The sequence below is a fragment of the Scyliorhinus canicula genome, chromosome 1 (assembly GCF_902713615.1).
Source record: "Scyliorhinus canicula chromosome 1, sScyCan1.1, whole genome shotgun sequence".
NCBI lineage: Eukaryota > Metazoa > Chordata > Chondrichthyes > Carcharhiniformes > Scyliorhinidae > Scyliorhinus > Scyliorhinus canicula.
Window position 1 is genome coordinate 185,768,944 of NC_052146.1, and position 24,390 is coordinate 185,793,333.

At 47.5% G+C, this 24,390-nt stretch overlaps 2 protein-coding genes across 3 annotated transcripts in view; one reads left to right on the plus strand and one right to left on the minus strand.

Moving 5' to 3' along the window:
* Positions 1 to 24,390, plus strand: part of LOC119970167 (serine/arginine-rich splicing factor 7-like) — a 96,716-nt gene that overhangs the window by 21,390 nt on the left and 50,936 nt on the right. The window contains exon 1 of one of the 2 annotated variants that reach the window (XM_038804385.1): positions 17,698 to 17,715. The exons of the other annotated variant lie outside the window; for it this stretch is intronic. Within the exon in view, the coding sequence (XP_038660313.1) occupies positions 17,713 to 17,715 (3 nt within the window). The 5' untranslated portion in view covers positions 17,698 to 17,712. Of the gene's footprint in view, positions 1 to 17,697; positions 17,716 to 24,390 lie in introns of those variants that run through there. 2 annotated transcript variants of the gene reach the window in all.
* On the minus strand, positions 14,660 to 16,530 carry LOC119970204 (ADP-ribosylation factor 6-like). The gene has a single exon (XM_038804455.1). The coding sequence runs from the start codon at positions 15,968 to 15,970 to the stop codon at positions 15,440 to 15,442; it is 531 nt and encodes a 176-aa protein (XP_038660383.1). The 5' UTR covers positions 15,971 to 16,530; the 3' UTR covers positions 14,660 to 15,439.

Here is a 24,390-nt window from a genome sequence, read left to right on the forward strand (position 1 = left end):
TGCCGGGGGTTCAGACCGGTACAGTTCCCCATAAAAGTCCCTAAAGACCCCATTAACGTCTACCCCCTCCGCACCACCTTCCCAGCTCTATCCGTCACTCCCCCAATCTCCCTGGCCGCGTCCCGCTTTCGGAGCTGATGTGCCAACATCCTGCTCGCCTTCTCCCCATATTCATACACCGCCCCCTGTGCTTTCCTGCACTGAGCTTCCGCCTTTCTGGTAGTCAATAGGTCGAACCTGGCCTGAAAGCTACGCTTCTCCTCCAGCAATTCCTCCTCCGGAGCCTCCGCATATCTCCTATCCACCCTCACCATCTCCCCTATCAGTCTCTCCCTCTCCCTCTGCTCCCCCCTCTCCCTATGGGTTCGGATGGAAATCAACTCCCCTCTAATCACCGCCTTCAATGCCTCCCAGACCGTCCCCACTCGGACCTCCCCGTTATCGTTGGCCTCAAGGTACCTCTCGATACACCCCCGAACCCTCTCGGCCACCTCCTCATCTGCCAGCAGCCCCACCTCCAAGCGCCAGTGCGGACGTTGGTCCCTCTCCTCCCCCAGCCCGAGGTCCACCCAGTGCGGGGCATGATCCGAAATGGCAATGGCAGAGTATTCAACATCCTCCACCCTCGAAACCAGCCCCCTGCTCAGGACAAAAAAATCAATCCTCGAATAGGCCTTATGCACGTGGGAGAAAAACGAGTACTCCCTGGCCCTTGGCCTCGCAAACCTCCAGGGATCCACCCCTCCCATCTGATCCATAAATCCCCTCAACACCTTAGCCGTCGCTGGCCTCCTACCCGTCCGGGACTTGGATCGATCCGTGTTGAAGTCCCCCCCCCCCCCATGATCATGGCCCCCCACCTCCAGGTCCGGAATGCGGCCCAACATGCGCCGCATAAACCCCGCATCGTCCCAATTTGGGGCGTAAACATTCACCAACACCACCCGCTCCACCTGCAGCTTACCACTCACCATCACATACCTCCCGCCACTGTCAGCCACCACATTTAACGCCTCAAACGTCACCCTCTTTCCCACCAGGATTGCCACCCCCCGATTCTTCTCATCCGGCCCTGAATGAAATACTTGGCCCACCCACCCCTTCCTCAGCCGAACCTGGTCCGCCACTTTCAGGTGTGTCTCTTGGAGCATGGCCACATCCGCCTTCAGCCCCTTCAAGTGCGCAAACACCCGGGCCCGTTTGACCGGCCCATTCAGCCCCCTCACATTCCAGGTTATCAACCGGATCAGAGGGCTCCCTGCCCCCCTCCCCTGCCGATTAGCCATAACCCATCCCCTGCCCACCACTGGCCAGCGTCCCCTGCTCTGCCAGTTTCCCCCCCCCCCCCCCCCCCCCTCCAGCACCCCCTGCATCCTCCAGCTCCTTCCTGGCCATTTCAGCAGCAACCCGTCCCCCCCCCCCCCCCCCCCTCGGCTAGGACCCCTCCTAGCCGTGCCCCTCCCTTCATAGCACTCCCGTGAGCCAGCTAACTTCTGCTGACCCCGGCAACTCCCGCCATACTTCCGACTCCTCCCCACGTGGGACTACTCCTCCTCCTTCGTCCCCATCAGCAGGCCCTCCTCTCTCTCTTCCCCCCCCCCCCCGCGCGGGAAAATAACAGCCAGCAACGGCCCGCGCTTCTCAGCCCCGACTCCGCCCCCATCATCCCACAGCACGGGAAACCAGAGAAAAGCCCGCGCTTTCGCCCTGCAAAACCCCGCCTCCTCTAGGGCAACTCCCATTGCCAGTCCCCACCACCAGCTCCCTGCACTCCCAGTTTACCTCCCTGCCCGAACCTGTCCACCAGACCCATACAAAAAGACATAACGACATCGCCCCACCCACCCTAAAGCCAACCCACATCTTGCATTAAACATAGAACCCCCCCATCCCGAGCAAAAATCAAACACAATTACATTATCATACAAAATCCCCCATCTTGCACCCTCAGTTTGAGTCCAGTTTCTCGGCCTGCACAAAGGCCCACATCTCCTCCGGGGACTCAAAATAGTGGTGCCGGTCCTTGTAGGTGACCCACAGACGCGCCGGCTGCAACATGTCAAACTTCACGCTCCGTCTGTGGAGCACCGCCTTCGTCCGGTTGAACCCGGTCCTCCGCTTAGCCACCTCCGCACTCCAGTCCTGGAAGATCCCCACCTCCGTGTTCTCCCACTTGCTGCTCTGCTCCTTCTTGGCCCACCGGAGCACGCACTCACGATCAACGAACCGGTGAAACCGCACCAACACCGCCCACGGCGGCTCGTTCGGCTTGGGCCTCCTAGCCAGAATTCTGTGGGCCCCCTCCAACTCCAGGGGCCCCTGGAAAGATCCACCTCCCATCAACGAGTTCAGCATAACGACCACATAGGCCGCCAGGTCCGACCCCTCCAGCCCCTCCGTGAGGCCCAGGATCCGCAAATTATTCCGCCTCAACTGGAGAGAATTTTATGGAGAGCCTCGTGCATCTCCACCTTCCCCGCGACGGCCACAGCTTCATCCTCCCTTTCGGAGGCCTGCTGCTGCAGCTCCCGGATCGCGGCCCCCTGGGCTGTCTGAGTCTCCATCAGCTTTCTGGTGGTAGCCTTCAGCGACTCCAGCAGCTCCACCTTAAGCTCCTGGAAGCAGCGCAGCAGAGTCTCCTGCTGCTCCTGCGCCCACTGCCTCAGCTCGAAGGCTCCGCCGGCCGCCATTTTGTTTCTCTTCCCCCGCTTTTCCAGGGGTGCTTCCACTGTTTTTCTTCTTACCCCACTCCTGGTCTGGACCATAGGACCTTAGGGATCTACTCCAGGCCCCTTTCCACGTCGGGATTCGTCGATGAAGTTCCGATGGGGGTCCTGAAAAGAGCCCCAAAGTCCGTTATTAGCGGGAGCTGCCGAACGTGCGGCTTAGCTCCGCATTGCTGCCACCGGAACCTATTCTATGCTACCCTAACAACCCCCCCCCCCCCCCCCCCCCCCCCCACTCCCCTGCTGGCAATTAATTCTCTGCGAAGGAGTCGATGAATGGTTGCCACCTCCGGGCGAATCCTAACAGTGACCCTATCAAGGCAAACTTAAAATTCTCTTGGCCGAGAAAGCTCGCCATGTCAGGTAGCCAGGTCTCCGACTTCAGGGGCTTTGAGTCCCTCCAAGGTAGCAGTATCCGTCTCCGGGCTACCAGGGAAGCAAAGGCCAGAACATCTGCCTCTTTCTCCTCTTGGATTCCTGAGTCTTCCGAGACCCCAAAAATCGCCACCTCTGGACTCATTGCCACCCTTGTTTTCAATACTCTGGACATGACGTCCGCAAACCTCTGCCAATATCCCCTAAGTTTTGGACACGCCCAGAACATGTGAACATGGTTCGCTGGTTCTCCCGCACATTTTACAAACTTGTCCTCCACCCCAAAGAATCTACTCATCTGGGCCACTGTCATGTGGGCCCGGTGGCCCACCTTGAATTGGATCAAGCTGAGCCTGGCGCATGTTGCGGTTGCGTTGACTCTGCTCAACGCCTCCGCCCATAAGCCATCCTCCCATCTCACCACCAAGCTCCTCCTCCCAATTACGCTTCAGCTCCTTGGTCTGCGTCTCCTCCGCCCCCATGAGTTCTTTGTAGATGTCCGAGACGCTCCCCTCGCCCACCCATCCCCTAGACACTACCCTATCCTGGATCCCCCTTAGTGGCAGGAGTGGGAAGGATGATACCTGCCTACGCAGAAAGTCCTGCACCTGTAAATATCTAAATTAGTTCCCCCTTGTCAATCCAAACTTCTCCTCCAGCACCCTCAAGCTAGGGAACCTCCCCTCTAAAAACAAGTCCCCCATCTTCTCAATTCCTGCCCTTCGCCATACTCGGAACCCCCCATCCAAGCTCCCCGGGGCAAACTGTGATTGTCACATATTGGGGACCAGACCGATGCTCCCGCTGCTCCAGCGTACCTCCTCCACTGACCCCAGATTCTCAGGGCTGCCATCACTACGGGGCTGGTGGAGTACCTCGCCAGCGGGAACGGCACAGGTGCCGTTATCAACGCCTCCAGACTGGTGCCCCTACATGAAGCTGCCTCCATCCCTCCCAAACCGATCCCGCCCCCACCACCCACTTCTTTATCATGGCTATGTTAGCCGCCCAGTAATAATTACTAAAATGCGGCAGCGTAAGCCCCCCTCCCCCCGATTCCGCTCGAGCATCACCTTCTTCACTCGCGGGGACTTACCCGCCCGCACAAAGCCCAGGATGATTTTATTAACCCTCTTAAAAAAGGACCGCGGGATGAAAATTGGGAGACACTGAAATACGAACAGAAATCTCGATAAGACCGTCATTTTTACCGTCTGCACTCTCCAAGCTAATGACAGTGGGAGTGCATCCCATCTCCGAAACTCGCCTCTCATCTGTTCAACCAACAGGGACAGGTTCAACTTGTGTAAACGGCCCCAGTCGCGCGCCACTTGTATCCCTAAGTACTTGAAACTGTCTCCTACTAACCTAAACGGCAGCTCCCTCAGCCGACCCTCCTGACCCCTCACCTGGACTACAAACATCTCACTCTTTGTCATATTCTGTTTGTACCCAGAAAACCGGCCAAATTCCCCCAAAATTGCCATAATTTTGCCCACCCATGCACCTGGATCCAATACGTAAAAGAGCAGGTCGTCCGAGTATAGCGAGACTCTATGTTCCACCCCCCCCCCCCCCCCCCCCGCCACCCCACGAACCAGCCCTCAGAGCTCTCAGAGCAATTGCCAGCGGCTCTATAGCTAACGCAAACAACAGTGGGGAGAGGGGGCACCCCTGTCTTGTCCCCCGGTACAGTCTAAAATTGTCCGAGGTCGTCCTATTCATCCTTACATTAGCCTCCGGGGCCTGGTACAACAGCCTGACCCAGTCGATAAAGCCCTTACCGAACCCAAATCGTCCCAACACCTCCCATAGGTAGTCCCACTCCACCCGGTCAAATTCATTTCCGCATCCATTGCCACAACTACCTCAACCGTCCTACTCTCGGGTGCATCATGATCACATTGAGCAGCTTTCTTATATTGGCCACCAACTGCCTGCCCTTGACAAACCCGGTTTGATCCTCCATATCCGGCACACAATCTTCAATCTTGGAGGCCAAAATTTTGGCCAGCAACTTGGCATCCACATTAAGCAGAGAGATCGGTCTATATGACCCGCATGGCTCTGGGTTCTTGTCCCGCTTCATTATCAATGAAATAGTGGCCTGTGATATCGTCGGGAGCAGCACCCCTCTGTCCCTTGTCTCATTGAAAACCTTGACTAGCAACGGCCTTAAAATCCCCGAGAACTTTTTATAGAACTCCACCGGGTACCCGTACGGCCCCGGGGCCTCCCAGCGCCTCCCAGACCACTGCTGCTGAGACTTCCCCCGTGTCATTAACCTGCAGGTAATTCTGCATGCACTTCCTCAGCCTCTCGCACACCGCCTCATCCACCAACAACCCCACTTCTAACCTCCATTGCGGGCGCTGGAAGCTCTCCTCACTAACCTGCAGTTCCACCCAGTGTGGGGCATGATCCGAAATAGTGATGGCCGAATACTCCGTGTCCACCACCCCGCCAGTAAATCCCTGCTCAAAATGAAAAAGTCTATCCGGGAATAAACCTTGTGAACATGCGAATTAAAAATAAAACTCCTCCCCCCCCATCTGCTCCATGACCCCTATCAGTTCCTTTGCCATTGCTGGCACCCTACCTGTTTTTGAACATGACCGGTCCAGGCCGAGATTGATGACTGTATTAAAATCCCCTCCCATAACCAGCTTGTGCACGTCCAGGTCAGGTATCTTCCCCAGCAACCTCTTTATAAATTCCACGTCTTCCCAATTTCGCACGTAACTTTAACCAAGACTACCTTCCTCCCCTCCAGCTTACCGCTAACCATGACATAATGGCCCATCCCGTCCAAGACTATACTGCCCACATGAAATTGCACCCACTTGTTGATCAAAATCGCAACACCTCAAGTCTTGGAGTCCAGCCCCGAATGAAAGACTTGACTGACCCAACCCTTCCTTAGCCTGACTTGATCTGCCACTTTCAGGTGTGTCGCCTGCAACATTAAAACGTCCGCCTTCAGAGCCCTCAGATGCGCGAACACACGTGCCCTCTTGACCGGCCCGTTCAACCCTCTAATATTCCAGGTGATCAGCCTAGTTGGGGGTCACCGTGCCCCCCCCCCCCCCCCCGATCAACCGTCCCCTTTCCTGGGCCCGCCACCAGCCCATGGCCCGCCTCCTGGCAGCCCCCACCACCGACCTCTCTGTCCTGAAACCTAAGTACCTCTCTCGTCAGCAGAGTAACTCCCCACACTTTGTAACCTAATCCATGCCATAGATTAATCATATGCACACCCCCCACTTTACTTACGTAGACTATCTCACCCAGCTAGCCTGGTGGCCCTCGCCTCCGGCACCAGGAAGTCTCCCCCCTATTGTTCCCTCACTCCCCTCCCCCCGCCCATCGAAACCACTTCCCTCATCAAACCGGCCCCAAACAATCGGCAAATTAACATAAGAGACAACCCAAAAAGAAAAACACTCAGAAACCCCCCCCCCCCTCCGAATAGTGTTAGTCAAAGTAATACAAAGTATAAAGCCCCACCAGCAACCCCCACCAAAACGCCGAAAACCCGCAGCAACCGAATAACTTTTACTTCCCCCTTCTTCAACCAAACTAAAATACAGAAGAGAAGCGACAATAGAAACAGAGACAATAGAGGCTGCAGAAGGATCTAGACAGTTTGGGAGAGTGGTGCAGGAAATGGCTGATGCAATTCAACGTGAGAAAATGTGAGGTCCTGCACTTTGGAAAAAAGAATCCAAGCATAGACTACTTTCTAAACGGTGAGAAAATTCATAAAGCCAAAGTACAAAGGGATCTGGGAGTGCTAGTCGAGGATTCCCTAAAGGTAAACATGCAGGTGGAATCCGTGATTAAGAAAGCGAATGCAATGTTGTCATTTATCTCAAGAGGGTTGGAATATAAAAGCAGCGATGTGCTACTGAGCCTTTATAAGGCTCTGGTTAGGCCCCATTTGGAGTACTGTGTCCAGTTTTGGGCCCCACATCTCAGGAAGGACATACTGGCACTGGAGCGTGTCCAGCGGAGATTCACACGGATGATCCCTGGAATAGCGGGTCTAACATATGATGAACGGCTGAGGATCCTGGGATTGTATTCATTGGAGTTTAGAAGGTTAAGGGGAGATCTAATAGAAACTTACAAGATAATACATGGCTTAGAAAGGGTGGACGCAAAGAAACTGTTTCCGTTAGGCGAGGAGACGAGGACCCGTGGGCACAGCCTTAGAATTAGAGGGGGTAAATTCAGAACAGAAATGCGGAGACATTTCTTCAGCCAGAGAGTGGCGGGCCTGTGGAATTCATTGCCGCGGAGTGCAGTGGAGGCCGGGACGCTAAATGGCTTCAAGGCAGAGATAGATAAATTCTTGATGTCGCGAGGAATTAAGGGCTACGGGGAGAATGCTGGTAGGTGGAGTTGAAATGCCCATCAGCCATGATTGAATGGCGGAGTGGACTCGATGGGCCGAATGGCCTTACTTCCACTCCTATGTCTTATGGTCTTAAACATCACTTAAAAAGTTGCAACTTAATACAAAAAGTTTTCAGTCCAGCACCAGCCCTTTCCTCTTGGCAAAGTCCATTGCGTCTTCGGGCAACTCAAAATAATGGTGCTGGTCCTCATACGTAACCCAAAGACACGCCGTCTATAACAGTCCAAATTCACCCGCTTCTTGAACAGGATTGCCTTAACTTGGTTAAAACCTGCCCTCCTGGCCACCTCCACGCTCAGATCCTGGTAAACATGCAAAATGCTTACGCTTGGCCCACTGGAGAACACACTCCTTGTCCAGGAACCTGTGGAACCAGACCACCATCTCTCTTGGGGGGTCCCCGGCCGCGGCTTCCTCGCCAGCGCTCTGTATGCCCTGTCCACCTCCAACGGTCGGGGAAAAGCCCCCTCCCCAGAAGCTTCTGAAACATACTCGCCACAAATGTGCCAGCATCAACCCCCTCCAGGAGACCGACAATTCTTAAGTTCTGCCGGCGAGCTCTATTCTCCAGGTCTTCTAGCTTCTCCAGCAGCCTTTTTTGCTGATACTTCAGCATCCTCACCTCCAGCTCAACCACCGATTAGTGCTCCTCCTGTCCTCCAGCGCTTTCTCCAGCTTCTGAATCGTCTGATCCTAGGCATCCAGCTTGCGCTCCAGCTGATCGATCGATTCCTTTATCGGATCAAGACAGTCCCGTTTCTGCCTAGCAAGGCCCTCTGGAATGACCTGCATCAACTCCTCCATTGATGGTTGGGCTGCCACAGCAGTGTCCTGAACATCAGGCATATCTTCTGCCGCAACCTCCACCCAACCCTTGCTTGTCTTCTTATTTCTCCCTTTTCGATCCCTTGGGGTTCTTCGTTCCATACACCAATGTGTGGAACCAGTGCCAGATTAACTTTGCCTTCAAAGCCAGCGCTGAAAAACGCAAAACAAGTCGGGGGGGGAAAGGTCCAAAAGTCCGACCAGAGCGGGAGCCACCAAATTCGCGACTTACTCCCTCATAGCCGCCACCTGAAGTCCCGTGCAGAGACTTTCTTGTTCAAAGAGACTGTCAATCGAGAAGGATTTCAGTTGGAGGAAGAAAAACGGGGGGGAAATTGACTATATTATTATACCTGTTTGCGTGTGTTGTTTTTTGAAACGAAAAAGTATATTTACAGTTTCTTAAAGGATAGTGAAAAAATGAAACCATCTTGAATTTGATGGGTTTTTTTTTCTTGGGGAGGTGTCATGTGAGAGTACCTTTAAGAAATTGGTGTTTCTAAATGGGTGTGTATTTAAATATCTGTAGTGAGAGTACCTTTAAGAAATAGGTGTTTATTACTGCAGTGATGCCAGAGAGTGGGTGGAGCTGGGCTGTCCGCTTTTTACTTTTGTTTTTGAGCAGTCTACCGGGTGTGTTTTAGTTTTGCTTTCAGTGTTGGAGCTGAAGCCAGACAGAGCAGGTGCACTGTTGATCTCTCTGCCATCAATAGACTATCTCTTGATCATTTGGTGAATTCAGAATTATAAATGTTCTCAGAAGTGAATGTAAACCTAATGTGCTTCTGGTAAAAGGTGTTTTAAGTCTTATGGATGTTAAAAGGAAAGCTTAAAGGATTACTTAGTGTTGTATTCTTTGAGGGTTGTATTTGAATTGATGGTTGCTAAGATGTTCACTATGTTTTAAAAAGGTTAACTTGAGTTCATATAATAAACATTGTTTTGCTTTTAAAAATACTTTTCCATTTCTGCTGTACCACACCTGTAGAGTGGGCCGTGTGATCCCCAGACCACAATCTTGTAAAAGTTGTGGGTCAGGTGAACTCCATGATACACTTTGGAGTTCTCTAAACCCTGGCCCAGAACATTATCTTGAAAGCATTTAATGAAGGAGCCTCAACTGCTTCACTTGGTAGGGAATTCCATAGATTCACAATCTACTCAACCTCTCCTCGTAATCCAGCCTCCTTAACTCTGGGATTAACCGAATGAATCTCTTCTGCACACCCTCCAGCACCAGTACGTCCTTTCTCAGGTAAGGAGATCAAAACTGAACACAATACTCCAGATGTGGCCTCACTAACACCTTATACAGTTGCAGCATAATCTCCCTAGTCTTAAACTCCATCCCTCTAGCAATGAAGGACCAAACTCCATTCGCCTTCTTAATCACCTGTTGCACCTGTAAACCAACTTTTTGCGACTCATGCACTAGGACACCCAGGTCCCTCTGCACAGCGGCATGTTTTAATATTTTATCATTTAGATAATAATCCCTTTTTGCTGTTATTCCTACCAAAATGGATAACCTCATGTTTGTCAACATTGTATTCCATCTTCCAGACTCTAGCCCATTCACTTAAACTATCCAAATCCCTCTGCACTTTTAGTTTTACCACTCATCTTAGTGTTGTCTGCAAACTTGGACACATTGCACTTAGTCCCCAACTCCAAATCATTCATGTTAACACTGCAGTGAAGTTACTGCGAAAATCCCCTAGTCGCCACACTCCAGCACCTGTTCGGGAACATTGAGGGAGAATTCAGAATGTCCAATTCACCTAACATGCATGTCTTTTGGGACTCGTGGGAGAAAACCAGAGCACCCGGAGGAGACCCACGCAGACACGGGGACAATGTGCAGACACTGCACAGACCGTGACCCAAGCCGGGAATTGAACCTGGGTCCCTGGCGCTGTGAAGCAATGGTGCTAACCACTGTGCCACCCTGCCGCAACCTTGGAAATATATCACCGTTCCTTTACTGTCTCTGGGTCAAAATCCTGGAACTTCCTCCCTCCACAATGGGTATACGTACACCACATGGACAGAAGCAGTTCAAGAATGCAGTTGGTCATCTCAAAGGCAATTAGGGATGGGAAACAAATGTTGGCCTAGCCAGTGAAGCCCATGTCCTGTAAAAATGAATTTTTAAAAAGCTGAATATTGAATTAATGATGTGTGCAAAGTATCTTTATCCTAATGTACCCTGGTCTGGTAAGATGTGCAGAGCAGGAGGAGGGGTGGGGTTGGTAGATTTTGTTCTGTCCTCGCTGTGTTCGAGGAAGGTTCTACCACAGTGAAAGCTAATCTTTTTTTGCTTAGTGCCCTTTCCTTTTTCAGCTTCAAGCAGATTGTGTGTATCCTGTTGAGGACTGGGATTTGTTTGGCTAGAATTGATGCTTGGTGGTGACGATTCCTGATTGTCATTCTGTGGTTATATTACAGCTATCTGTTCTGGCCTGGAGAAGAGTTTAATTTGTGCTGTGGGTGTTACTCGATTGCCCCTTTAGGTCTGAGGTTCACGGGATATTGCTTTCTTCTGCTATTCAGTTTTGAAGTTATGGGTATGATATAGGTCTGTGATGTTGCTTGTATCCAGTTCTGGTGCAGACAGGTTCTATATCCATGAAGGGACTATGTAGGGAATTCTTTCCTGATTCATCCGATCTTATTTGTTCCTGCTCTTGCGATGGCTACTGTTTTACGCTGGACCTGTTGTACATTGAAACCTATGGCTTGCTTTCCTCCTCTTGTTTATTGTGAGGTGATTTTTGGAAAAATTGAAAATTCCAATAGAAATACCTTTTTTTTAAACTAGCCTTGGATAGGTCACTATTTCCCAAATTAACTAGACCTATAATATTGCTGCCTGGACAACATATAACAAGGAAATCTCTGAAACTGCAGTTTTAAAAATATCACTGTTACCATGGCAGCGCATTTCCTTTAGCACGTACACAGAGGAAATGCAATTAGCTGTAATGATGTCAGCTGCACAAATTATGTCACTTGTAAAACTTTAATCAAATACAAAGACTAAAATTTTAAAATCATATTGAAGGTAGCCCATTGTTCAGCTACAGTTTTTCCTGCCGACCTTTGGTTCCAGTCGATCCAGCCTAGTTCCGTTCTTGCGCCATTGAAATTGGCTCTCCCCCAGTTAATTATTCTTACCCTGAATTGCCCATTGGCATTTTCTACCATCATCCTAACTATTATGATACAATAATCACTCTCTCCTCGATGCTCCTCCACTGACTTATTTTTTTAATAACCGTTTTATTGAGGTATTTCTTTGGCATTTTAACAGCAACAAAATCAACAATATACATAACGAGGAAAATATAAACATAGTGCAAATTCTACCTCCCTCTCTCACAGGTCTTGCCATTACTTACCTCCACTGACACTTGATCTACCAGCCCACCTCATTTCCAAGAACCAGGTCCAGCACTGTCCATTTTTGTTGAACTGAACACATAGTGCTGTAGGAAATTCTCCAGAACACAATATAGGAATATAGGCACCCCTCTGTCCTTTATCCTACCTCTATCCCAGTCTACATTTAAGTATTCTAAACCCCCTATTAAAACTACTCAATAATGGTTGCACCTCTCTGTAATTTCCCTGCCGATTTGTTCCTTTACATCCTTCCCACTAGTTGATGGTGTACAGACTACACTGAACAATATGATTGCACCTCTTTTGTTCCTTAGCTCTAGCCAAATTGATTCTGTCCTTGAACCCTCTGGGACATCCTTTTTCCAGCACTGCAATGCACTGCTTGATCAATACAGCCACCTTATCGAATCCCGGCCCTGGGCCACTGTACGTGTGGAGTTTGCACATTCTCCCCGTGTCTGCGTGGGTTTCATCCCCGCAACCCAAAAAGATTTGCCACACTAAAAATTGCCCCTTCATTGGAAAAAAAATAATTGGGTAAAAAATTTTTTTTTTAATACAGCCAGCTTATCACAGACTTTCCTCTTTCCTCCCTAACCCCATATCCTTTACTTTTTCTCTGTAATCGCTTTCAACTGTTAAATCTATACCTTCTCCAAGTTCTGAAATTTTAACTCAGTTTCTTTGTGGTGTGCTACTAGTTGACTGACTGAGTATTCCTGCATTTTCTGTTTTTATTTCTATGGATTTATTCCAGGCTTTTCTAATACCCAATCATTACCTTTCTGAACCAATTACCATGAGGCAAACAAGCACAATGTAACTTTTCATTTTACACCACTTTTTGCCACCTTGGTGCCTCCCTACAGTGCCAGAACAGATTGGAACTCAGTAGATGTGGATACTGATCCTGCATCTTGTCACTCTGCCACTTTGTGTTAATGTTCAAATGCGCCACTCTAATTTTTTTTTTAAATGCACAGTCAACAAAAATAATAATGGCCCATGACTTCTTGGTTCCCCAGTGTCGCATTTAAAGGGCATCCCAGTAATGTGCTGGGGAATCCTTCTGGGAAGTTCTCGTGTAAGGATTTAGCAGGCAGTTGCCCAAAGGTGCTAAATTCCTTTGGACAATTGAGTTGGGCTGGGAACCATCCAACAGAAGCGATTTAAATCACTAACTTCGGGTGGTTCTGCCAGTTAGAGTTAAAAAAGTTAGAGAAAAAAATTCACTTCTCATTCTAGAGTAATTATTTGAACACCGAAACCCACCACCCCACCTCCTACCATTGTGACCAGTTCCAACCCACCCCCCAGTCCACGACTAATTCTCCCCCCCCCCCCCCCCCCCCCCCCCCCCCCCATTGGACTGACCCTCCTCCTCTCACTGGTCCTGTGCCCCCTCTCCCGGACTGGCCAACTCCTCCAGTCTGCCCCCCTCCCCCTCAGTCGGACACTCCCAACTTCTCCAGTTGGATATGCTCCCCCCTCCTAGTCCAAATCAACCAGACCTGACCTACCTCCGGTCTTCTGACCCCCCCGCCACCCCCACTGTTCAGCCCGAGCTGACCCCCTCCTCCAGCCCATCAGAGCCCTCCTCCCTTCCATCTCCCTCCAGACTACCCAACCATCTCCCCTCCTCCTGTCCGATCTGACCTGATAGCCCCCGCCCATCTCCCTCCAGCCCAACCCGACACCCTTCCCACTGTTGTTTGAACCGCTTCCCTTTCAATTGTCCCATTAAACACCTCCTTTACAGCAGCTAGTGCCACAAAAAGGCGTTTCTAACCTCTCTGCTCCCCTGTCTGCGTGGATTTCCTCCGGATGCTCCAGTTTCTTCCCACAAGTCCCGAGAGACGAGCTTGTTAGGTGAATTGGACATTCTGAATTCTCCCTCAGTGTACCTGTATGGCGCCGTAGTGTGGCGATTTGTGGGAAGAAACTGGAGCATCCGGAGGAAATCCACACAGACACGGGGAGAATGTGCAGACTTCGCACAGACAGTGACCCAAGCCGGGAATCGAACTCTGGTCCCTGGCAAAAATACCTCAGTAATGCTACTTTACCAAGAATATATTGCCCTATTATCTAGTGGCCCGTAACTTCCTCAGACTGGCAGTCTCTCGCGGATTATCACTCTTGATGGGCTTTGTTCGCTGGGATTCCAAAGCCCCTGTCTTTCCCAATCTTCCTCACAGGCAGGGTGAGACAGGAGCAGTGAAGTGCGCCTCCGGTTACATCGGCGTAGAGTAACAGGGGAGCAGAGAGATTAGAAACGCCTTTTTGTGGCACTAGCTGCTGTATAGGAGGTGTTTAATGGGACAATTGAAAGGGAAGCGGTTCAAACAACAGTATTATTTTCACAGTAACATCATTGCAGTGTTAATGTAAGCCTACTTGTGACACTAATAAAGATTATAAAATTATAACCAACATATAAGAGTTAATAAGTTACCACAAAGGCCTTTTAGAGTTTGGTCCAACCCATTGAGTTGTAACATAGCAACTGTCAATGATAGTTGATGCCTATGTCAAACACAATATCTGGAACAAAAGAATGTGATTGATTGAATGCCAGTATGAGACTATTGTGTCATTACTATTTTAGAAATATGCAGCGTTCTTTTTGTTGTTGCCACAGCAGTTAAACCATACGACTGTGTGCAGTAACCTTTGGAGCTACTTAACACAAACCTCTACATAATTTCAAATTCTCAAATCGATAACATGATCTGATTTAGGCTCCGTGCCCTTTTGTTCTTACAATTAGGCTCAGTAACTGCTCCAGTTCCTTTCCCCATTGATGACATCAAAAGCACTGTTCACAGAATCAATTGTGCATTATAACTGTAGGAACTGTGATAGTCTCGAGTTTCAGTTGTAAGTACATTCGTTTTGTTGCTAATTATGCAATCTTTTGGTTTATTATTGGTAAGATTTCATATTTCATGAATTACAAAGAACATTTTTCAGCAAACTGTAAAATAAATATACGCTCTGTCGTACATTTTTGACATTTCATAATTTTGAGTAGTAAAATAGCTGTATTATCAAAACATAATGTTTCTAACTCAATAGGGTATTCCATATCAGTGTCAGTATAGTTTTATTTTAAATGATTAGTCACAGCTAGTAAACATCAAGTGTTTACATTATGAGGACTGTCATATCAAGCTGTTTTAAGGTTTTTAAGTATCCCAAAATAAACACAAAGACTTGTTACTATAATGTAACCACATTATTACTGATAATGACTGAGGGAGGAATAAAAACTACTGAAAATGGTTGCTTTTTAGAAATCTTCTGAAATCCATAGTAACCATTCACATTCCTCTAATCTTAGTAATACTTTTTCATCTTATAGTTTATCTATTGAATGTAGAATAAGTATTTTGGCTGGACTGCCAGATATAAATATAGTTCCTGCTAATCAATACACAGTGAAAATGGAAAATGTGACCTTTTGATATAGTCCGTGCTTACCTATGCTAATTATGATAATATCACTGCCAAAAGCAAATCTTTACCAAGTCTCAGGATGCTCTTGCCTTTATGCTGGTGCAGCCATTCCTGCTATACTGTTAAAAGCAACTTCCTTTGAACCAATTCTACTCGAATTGTTGCAAGCTGAAAACAACGAGTGTGGAATTCACTTTTCACACATCTCTGTGAAGTTTGAAGTTTATTCTCAAGATGTTTTGTAATTAGAAGTTAGCCAAGTTAGCCCTTCAAAAAGTCCGTCTCCAGTGGTTGCTGATGAAGGCTGAACATACCAGTTGCGATCTCGTATCCGAGTCAAGCCCAGCTTCTCCTGGATTTCATGGGGTTTCATGGCATCAGGCAAGTCTTGCTTGTTTGCAAAGATCAGAATAATGGCATCACGCATTTCTCTGTCATTTATGATGCGGTAGAGCTCTTGTCTGGCTTCGTCAATGCGATCTCTGTCAGCACAGTCCACCACAAAGATCAACCCCTGGGTGCCTGTGTAATAATGCCTCCAAAGAGGTCGGATCTTATCCTGACCACCTACATCCCAGACATTGAACCGAACCTTCCTGTAAGTCACTGTCTCCACATTAAAGCCTACAGTCGGGATGGTACTCACAGGCTGCCCTAGTTTGAGTTTGTACAATACCGTAGTCTTCCCAGCTGCGTCCAGGCCTAGCATCAGAATCCGCATTTCTTTGTTTCCAAAAATCTTCGACAGGAATTTACCCATTTTTCAAATCAATGCCAAAATATGTTTCCAGAAACAATATTGGATTTAAACTGCGTAAACTTTAACAGTGCTAATTCTGAAGAACTGTTAATCACTAGCCTTGTCTCTATTTAAGAAAAAATCCCCACAGGAGCTGACGAAAACCTGCTGCAGGAGAGTTAGCACTAAAGTGAGGTCACTCGCTGTTCTGCCAGTTTCTTCTTGCTTGATCAGTTCAAATCAAATGCTGGCAAAAAAACTTTTCCTCTTGACTAACAGCTCAAATTGTAAATCTCTACTTTAAAAAGAGAGTTGATTAGCTACTGAAATTCATCGGCTCACTATAACTGAGCGATTTTCAGTTCGCAAGTAAATAGCCCCAAATTAACTGTACAGATTATCAGAAAAGTGCAGAGTGAAACAGATTTGAAACAACACCTTCATTTTCTTCTTCTTCTGTTTAGTAGCTTAAGGCTGTACTCAGGCCTATAAACACCAGCTGGTGGAGGAGATATGCAATTACAGCAAAATCTTTATTGTCAAGCACAGTAAGAAGTCCAACAGGTTTGTTTCAAATCACTAGCTTTCGGAGCACAGCCCCTTCCTCAGGTGAATGAAGAGGTGGGTTCCAGAAACATATGTAGGTAAAGTCAATGATGCAAGATGATACTTTGAATGCGAGTCTTTGCAGGTAATTAAGTCTTTATAAGTCCAGATGCAGCAACTAGAGAGAGGGATAATCACAGGTTAAAGAGGTGTGAATTGTCTCAAGATTTTTGCAAGCCCAGGCCAGATGGTGGGGTGAATGTAATGCAACATGAATCCAAGGTCCCGGTTGAGGCTGTACCTATGTGTGCGGAACTTGGCTGTAAGTTTCTGCAATTCGGCAATTCTGCGTTGTCGCGCTTCCTAAAGGCCGCCATGGAGAATGCTTACCCAAAGATCAGAGGCCGAGTGCCCTTCACTACTGAAGTGTTCCCCAACTGGAAGGGAACATTCCTAGCGATTGTCATGCAATATCCGTTCATCCGTTGTTGCAGCGTCTGCATGGTCTCGCGAATGTACCACGCTTTGGGACATCCTTTCCTGCGTATGAGGTAGACAACGTTGGCTGAGTCGCACGAGTATGTACCACGTACCTGGTGGGTGGTGTTCTCACGTGTAATAATGGTACCCATGTCGATGATCTGGCACGTCTTGCAGAGATTGCCAAGGCACGGTTGTGTGGTGTCGTAGTCGCTGTTCTGAAGGCTGGGTAGTTTGCTGCAAACAATGGTCTGTTTGAGGTTGCACGGTTGTTTGAAGGCAAGTAGTGGTAGTGGGGGTGATGTTCGTCTTCATCGATGACGTGTTGAAGGCTGCGAAGAAGATGTCATAGTTGCTTCGCTCCGGGGAAGTACTGGACGACAAAGGGTACTCTGACAGTTGTGTCCCGTGTTTGTCTTCTGAGGAGGTGGGTGCGTTTTTTTGCTGTGGCGTATTGGAACTGTCGTTTGATGAGTTGAGCGCCATATCCCGTTAGTACGAGAGCATCTTTCAGCGTCTGTAGATGTCTGTTACCCTCCTCCTCGTCTGAGCGGATCCTTTGTATACGGAGAGCTTGTCCATAGTTGATGGCTTCTTTAATGTGTTTAGGCTGGAAGCTGGAGAAGTGGAGCATCGTGAGGTTATCTGTGGGCTTGCAGTAAAGCGAAGTGCTGAGGTGACCGTCCTTGATGGAGATGAGTGTGTCCAAGAATGCAACTGATTTTGGAGAGTAGTCCATGGTGAGTCTGATGGTGGGATGGAACTTATTGATGTCATCGTGTAGTCATTTCAGTGACTCTTCGCCGTGGGTCTGAAGGAAAAATGTGTCACTGATGTATCTGGTGTATAATGTCGGTTGAAGGTCCTATGCCGTGAAGAGGTCTTGTTCAAACTTGTGCATGAAGGTGTTGGCATATTTGGGTGCGAATTTGGTCCCCATGGCTGTTCCGTGTGTCTGGATGAAGAACTTAATGTCGAAGGTGAACACGTTGTGATCCAGAATGAAGCGGATGAGTTGCAGAATTGCATCTGGAGATTGGCAGTTGTCGGTGTTGCAGCAATGCCGTTGACATTGGGGATGCTGGTGAAGGGTGCTGAGACGTCCATTGTGACGAGGAATGTTCCTGGTTCAACTGGTCCATGGGTGCTGAGTTTCTGTAAGAAGTCCGTCGTATCGCGACAGATGCTGGGCGTTCCCCGTACGAAGAGTTTCAAGATGCCCTTGATGTAGCCAGAGAGGTTTTCACAAAGGGTCCCATTGCCTGATACGATAGGACGGCTTGGTGTGTTGGCCTTGTGTATTTTCAGGAGGCAGTAGAGATCTCCAACGCGGGGAGTACGTGGGATGAGAACACTCGGGGTGTCAAGCCTACAAGGGATTGCCAGTTCATCAGAAATGCCAGTTAATGAGTTAGCCCTGCTACCTCACAGCGCCGAGGTCCCAGGTTTGATCCCGGCTCTGGGTCACTGTTCATGTAGAGTTTGCATATTCTCCCCTTGTCTGCGTGGGTTTCGCCCCCACAACCCAAAGATGTGCAGAGTAGGTAAATTGCCCCTTAATTGGAAAATTGAAAAATAATAATCTTTATTGTCACAAGTAGGTTTACATTAACACTGCAATCAAGTTACTGGAATACAGTGCAATACCTGTAGTATGAACTAATGTGCAAGTACATGGGAAATAAAGAACAGTATTTTTTTACTTTTAATTTTCAACTGTACATTAAAACAAAATAAAGTATCAAATAATCTGGTCTTGGATAACTTCACAATTGCTTCTGATTGGTAAAGTGACGATTCATATTAGGGGAACATCTGAACTTCCAGTTAACAGAAAATTGACCATATTTTCTTTACGCTTCATTGTGTCTAATCTGTTTAACAAAATGTAACTATGGAAATACAAATTCAATCAGCAGACGTTGATACAATTTTAAAGCATTCTCAAAATCTGAACTCTTGAGTTGAGATAATTCCAACAGAGATTTCTGTAGTTCCTTTTGTTTTCAAAAAATATATTTTATTCAGACGGTAAAGGTACATTACATAACAGTTCAAAATTGACATCATATAGTTTATTTCAATAAGTACATGAGGTGCCTCATGAAACTTGCATTTACAGATTATAGAACACAGAACAGGCCCTTCGGCCCTCGATGTTGTGCCGAGCAATGATCACCCTCCTCAAACCCACGTATCCACCCTATACCCGTAACCCAACAACCCCCCCCCCCCCATAACCTTACTTTTTTTTAGGACACTACGGGCAATTTAGCATGGCCAATCCACCTAACCCGCACATCTTTGGACTGTGGGAGGAAACCGGAGCACCCGGAGGAAACCCACGCACACACGAGGAGGACGTGCAGACTCCGCACAGACAGTGACCCAGCCGGGAATCGAACCTGGGACCCTGGAGCTGTGAAGCATTTATGCTAACCACCATGCTACCGTGCTGCCCACTATTATATTGATAAGGTACATTTACATTTCAGGTCAGAAATTCTCTGGTGCCTAGAGATGGTGGCAGAGTTGTTAGCACTTCTGCTTCACACAAATGTGATCCAGTCATAATGACAGCTTGGTTGGGGGGGAGGGGGGGGGGGGGGTCTCCCAGGCCATTGGATATTCCCGGTGGTTGGGGACAGGGCAGGGTGGCACCTGGGCACTTTCACAGTGCCACCTGGACATCCTGGCAGTACCACACCTCAGCACCTGATGGGGTACCAGGCTGGCAGTGCCCAGGTGAAACTGCGAGGGCATTACTGGGGTGCCAGGCTGGCAGTACCCAGGTGCCAGGGTGGCACTGCTAGCACTTGGGCCTGGGGGCCCAAGAAACACCCCACTAATTGCGCCATTCAACGGACTTTAACTACAGTCCACTGATTCGCACCCAGGAGCAGGAGTAGACCATTTGGCCCCTTGAGCATGCTTTGCCATTCAATGAGAAAATGGTACTTGTGACCACAGGGAGTAGTTGAAGTGAACAGTATTGATACGTTTCAGGGGAAGCTAGACAAGCATAAGAGGCAGACCAGGAGGCTTGAACTGAGCATAAACACCAGTGTGGTTGGACCAATGCCATATATCCTATGCAAAGACGCATTTGGTACATTGAGCAAAGTCTGTAGAGATCAGGGAAGAGTAGAAATTTAGAGAAAGATTGAGTTGTTTACCGTGGCTCAGTATCAGCATGCTTCCCTTCGAGTTAAAATGTGATACGTTTCAAACCAAAACCTGAGCACAGAATGTTGGATGACACTCCAGTACAAAACTGATAAACTTCAGCGCAGGTGATATTTTTTCAGATAAGACAGTAACTGTGGTCCTATCGGTCAGGTGAATGTAAAAAGATCTCATGGCACTGGGTGAAAAAGTGCAGAGGTCTATGTAACAATCAACAATTATCTCTCAACCAACACCACTAAAACAATTCCCATGGTTCAATGCAATCCCCGGAAATGCAATGCTTGCCCTTTTTACCTCCTCCCATCCCATCTTCTAACACCCCAAATGTTTCTTCCAGGTACTACTTTCAACTTCGAGGACTGTATTCACTACTCACAGTACAGTATTATCTATACTGGGAAACTGGGTGTCTGTTTTGCAAAATATCTCCATGCAGTCTGCAGGCATGTCTCAAGTTTCCAGTCACCTGGCATTTTAACTGACCTCATCCCCTTATACTATTCCAATAAAGCTCAACATATACATTCATAGCACATCATTCCATCTTTTGAATACAGCCTTCTAGACTCGACATCAAGTTCAACAATTTCAGATCATAACCAACATTCCTTATAAGCTGTGCAAATGCGCAGCTGCACATAATTGGGAATGTACTGCATGGAGCCTTAGCAGCTTGTACACATCAGCAGTTCCTTTAAGATGCCTCCCTACTGGCTATGGGCAATCGCAACTGAACTGTGCAATGCAGCAAATTGACTGAGCACAGTAAAGGGGTATTAGAGGGAACAGTAACCTATACCTTTTTTGGGAGGGGGCAGCTGTTGATGATTCCTTTCTCATCCACGCCTCGTCTAGGCACATATTTTGTTTTTACTTGTCCCACTACCATTTTCCTTAGCTTTGGACTATCATTCCTTTTGTCATTTAATCTCTCTTGCTTCCAGCCTACCACAGAAGATTGCTTTTTGTTCATTCCCTGCCTCCCCTTCCCCTCCCATAAAACCTATAACTTTTCTAACTTTTACCAGTTCTGACGACAGGTCATTGACCTGAAACATTAACTCTGTTTCTCTCTCCACAATGCTGCCTGATCTGCTAGGAATTTCCAGAAGTTATCTCAGTGCTGTTTATAGGACTTTACTATTCACAAATTGACTGCCATGTTTGCCTACATTGCAGCAGTGACTATATTTGAAAAGCAGCTGGAGCAGAGTAGAGGGTCAGTGAAAGGTGGGAGCTAGAACAGATTGCAACAAAGATGTGTGGGCTACAAGACAGAGGAAACATTAATTGCAGTGTGAAGGGCTACAGCAGGTTCTGATAGTGGCATAAAGTAAGAGTAGCAGAATATGTTAAATGGAGAACAAAGATCAGTGCTCAATGAAATCTAAACTAAAGAACAAGTGACAGATGGCCCAGTGGGGGAGGAGGAGTTTTGCATTGGGGCAAAATATGTTTTGGATAAAAGAAGGGATCAAGATGGAGAAAGGTCACCATCTAAAGCTGTTGAACTCGATGTTGAGTCCCAAGGACTGTAATGTGCCTAATTGGAAGCTCCTCCAGGTTGCATTGGGCTTCACTGGACCATTGCAGCAGGCCAGGACAGATATTTGGGCATGAGAGAAAAACACTGAATTGAAATGGCAAGCAGCAGGAAGGTTAGGGTCATGCTTGCGGAGTGAGCAAAGGTGTTCTGCAAAACAGCTACACGGTCTGTGTTTAGTTTTCCCAGTATAGAGGAATCCACATTGGGGGCAGCGAATACAGTAGACCAAATTGAAAGAGATGCAAGTGAAGTATTGCTTCACCTGCAAAGAATGTTTGGGGATTGAATGATGAAGAGGGAAGAGGTAAAAGGGGCAGGTGTTGCACCTTCTGCAATTGCAAGGGATGGTGCCTTGGGAAGGGGATGAGGAGTTGGGTGTGAGGGAGGAGTGGACAAAGGTGTCATGGAGGAAACGATCCCAGCGGAATGCTGACAGGGGGGAGTGAGGGGAAGATGCATTTAGTGGTGGCATCAAGCTGAAGTTGGCAGAAATGGCAAAAGATGATCCTTTGAATGTGGAGTCTGGTGGGGTGGAAAGTGAGGAATATGGAAACTGGTGGGGTGGAAAGTGAGGACAAGGTTGATCCTATCATGGTTGTGGGAGGGAGGGTAAGGGCAGAGGTGCAGAAAATGGGTCGAAACCTGTTGAGTGCCTTGTCAACCAGGGTAGGAGGAACCTCAATTAAGGAAAAAGGCAAACATGTCAGAAATGCAATTTTTGATGCTGGTATCATCAGAACAAATGCAGTGGAGGCAGAGAAACTGGGAAAATGAGATGAAGCAGGGTGTGAGGAGCTAAAGTCAAGGTAGCTGTGGGAGCCAGTGGGTCAGTCTGTAACCAGAAATGGAGATAGAGAAATCAAGGAAAGGAAGTGTCAGAGATGGACAATGTGAAGGTGAGACAGCGATGGAACTTGGAAGTAAAATCGATTTAAAAAATTTCCAGGTCGAGACGAGAGCAGGAAGCAGCACCGATATAGTCATCGATGTAACATAAAATTGTGGTGGGAGTGGGGCTGAGTAGGACTGGAACAAGGAATGTTATTTATTAATAATTGTAATGGTTAGGCCGTAAAAACTGCCGTAATTGATTTTCCATAATTGATACTCAACCATAAATTATAAATAAAAACAAATACGAGCGAATCATTATTGTTAGGTTTGTGGAATTTCCGGGTGGTGGACCAGTGATTGAGCAACTGAGAGATGAGAAGTCCTTAGGGTAGTCACAGATGAAGCAGATGTGGAGGGAAATCAGAAACTATATCCCCAAAAGAGAGGAGCGAAATCCCTCACGTTTAAAGGATTTTGTGACTCTCAGTGATGCCTAGGTGTGTTGCTGAGAAATTCATGGGATTTGCCTTGGATGAGTGTGCCATATAATGTGCAGTTTGTGGTGTGTTCAACCACAATTTCCCTGTTAATTCATGTTTACCTCGTTCATTTTAATCTTAAGAGTACAAGATAGATAATGTTGACGTTTTGCTTTGCTGACTTTTGTTAAATTTATTCTATTTGTTTAAAATCATGGAGCCTTGTGGCTTTGCTTTCTTATTGATTAACTGGGATTTTGTCTACTTTACAATAAAAGTTGCTGGTCCCTAATCAGATCATAACAAAATTGGGAGTCTAGTCTGGGATAGGGACAAAAGGTATTTTTAAAAAACTACTGGGAATCTGAAATTAAAGAAAGAAGAATCAGAAAATACAGGTTGACCAGGATGTGAAAGAGGGAGACGAGGATCATAGAATTTACAGTGCAGAAGGAGGCCATTCAGCCCATCGAGTCTGCACCGGCTCTTGGAAAGAGCACCCTACCCAAGGTCAACAACTCCACCCTATCCCCATAACCCAGTAACCCCACCCAACACTAAGGGCAATTTTGGACATTAAGGGCAATTTATCATGGCCAATCCACCTAACCTGCACATCTTTGGACTGTGGGAGGAAACCGGAGCACCCGGAGGAAACCCACGCAAACACAGGGAGGATGTGCAGACTCCGCACAGACAGTGACCCAAGCCGGAATCGAACCTGGGACCCTGTAGCTGTGAAGCGATTGTGCTATCCACAATGCTACCGTGCTGCCCCTAATAATAGGCATATTTTTCAGGCTGCATATTAGTCAGTCTTTTAATATAAAGGAAATAGTTTGAAGAAGATCCCTTATACCTAAACTAGATATATTTTGACTAAATATTTAACATTTCTGTAGAAAGATTTAACAACGGGTTAATTACCCAGCCTGGTTGACTGGCATCCTTCAATAATGCTCAATAAGTTTATCAAGTGAGCTGCCCTACTACGCTTCCTAGCAGCTATTAGTTAACTCAGCATAGTTCAGGGATTGAATCTAGGAGGTGGCTAATCTAGGCCAGGGGGCAGTAAAGATGGTACAATTGGTTTAGTTTCGCCAAGATTTTCTTTCTTTTACTAAATACCATTGCAAACTCACTGGTTATAATGACTGTTTAAGAAATAGTTTTACTTAACTTTGCATACAATATAAAATACATTCTTTTTTTATAAATTTAGAATACCCAATTAATTTTTTCCAATGAGGGGCAATTTAGCGTGGCCAATCCACCTACCCTGCACATCTTTGGGTTGTGGGGGCGAAACCCACGCAAACAAGGGGAGAATGTGCAAACTCCACACGGACAGTGACCCAGAGCCAGAT

Bases quoted from the DNA above. Each gene is read 5' to 3' on its own strand.
- LOC119970204 (XM_038804455.1), bottom strand. From the start codon at position 15,970: ATGGGTAAATTCCTGTCGAAGATTTTTGGAAACAAAGAAATGCGGATT.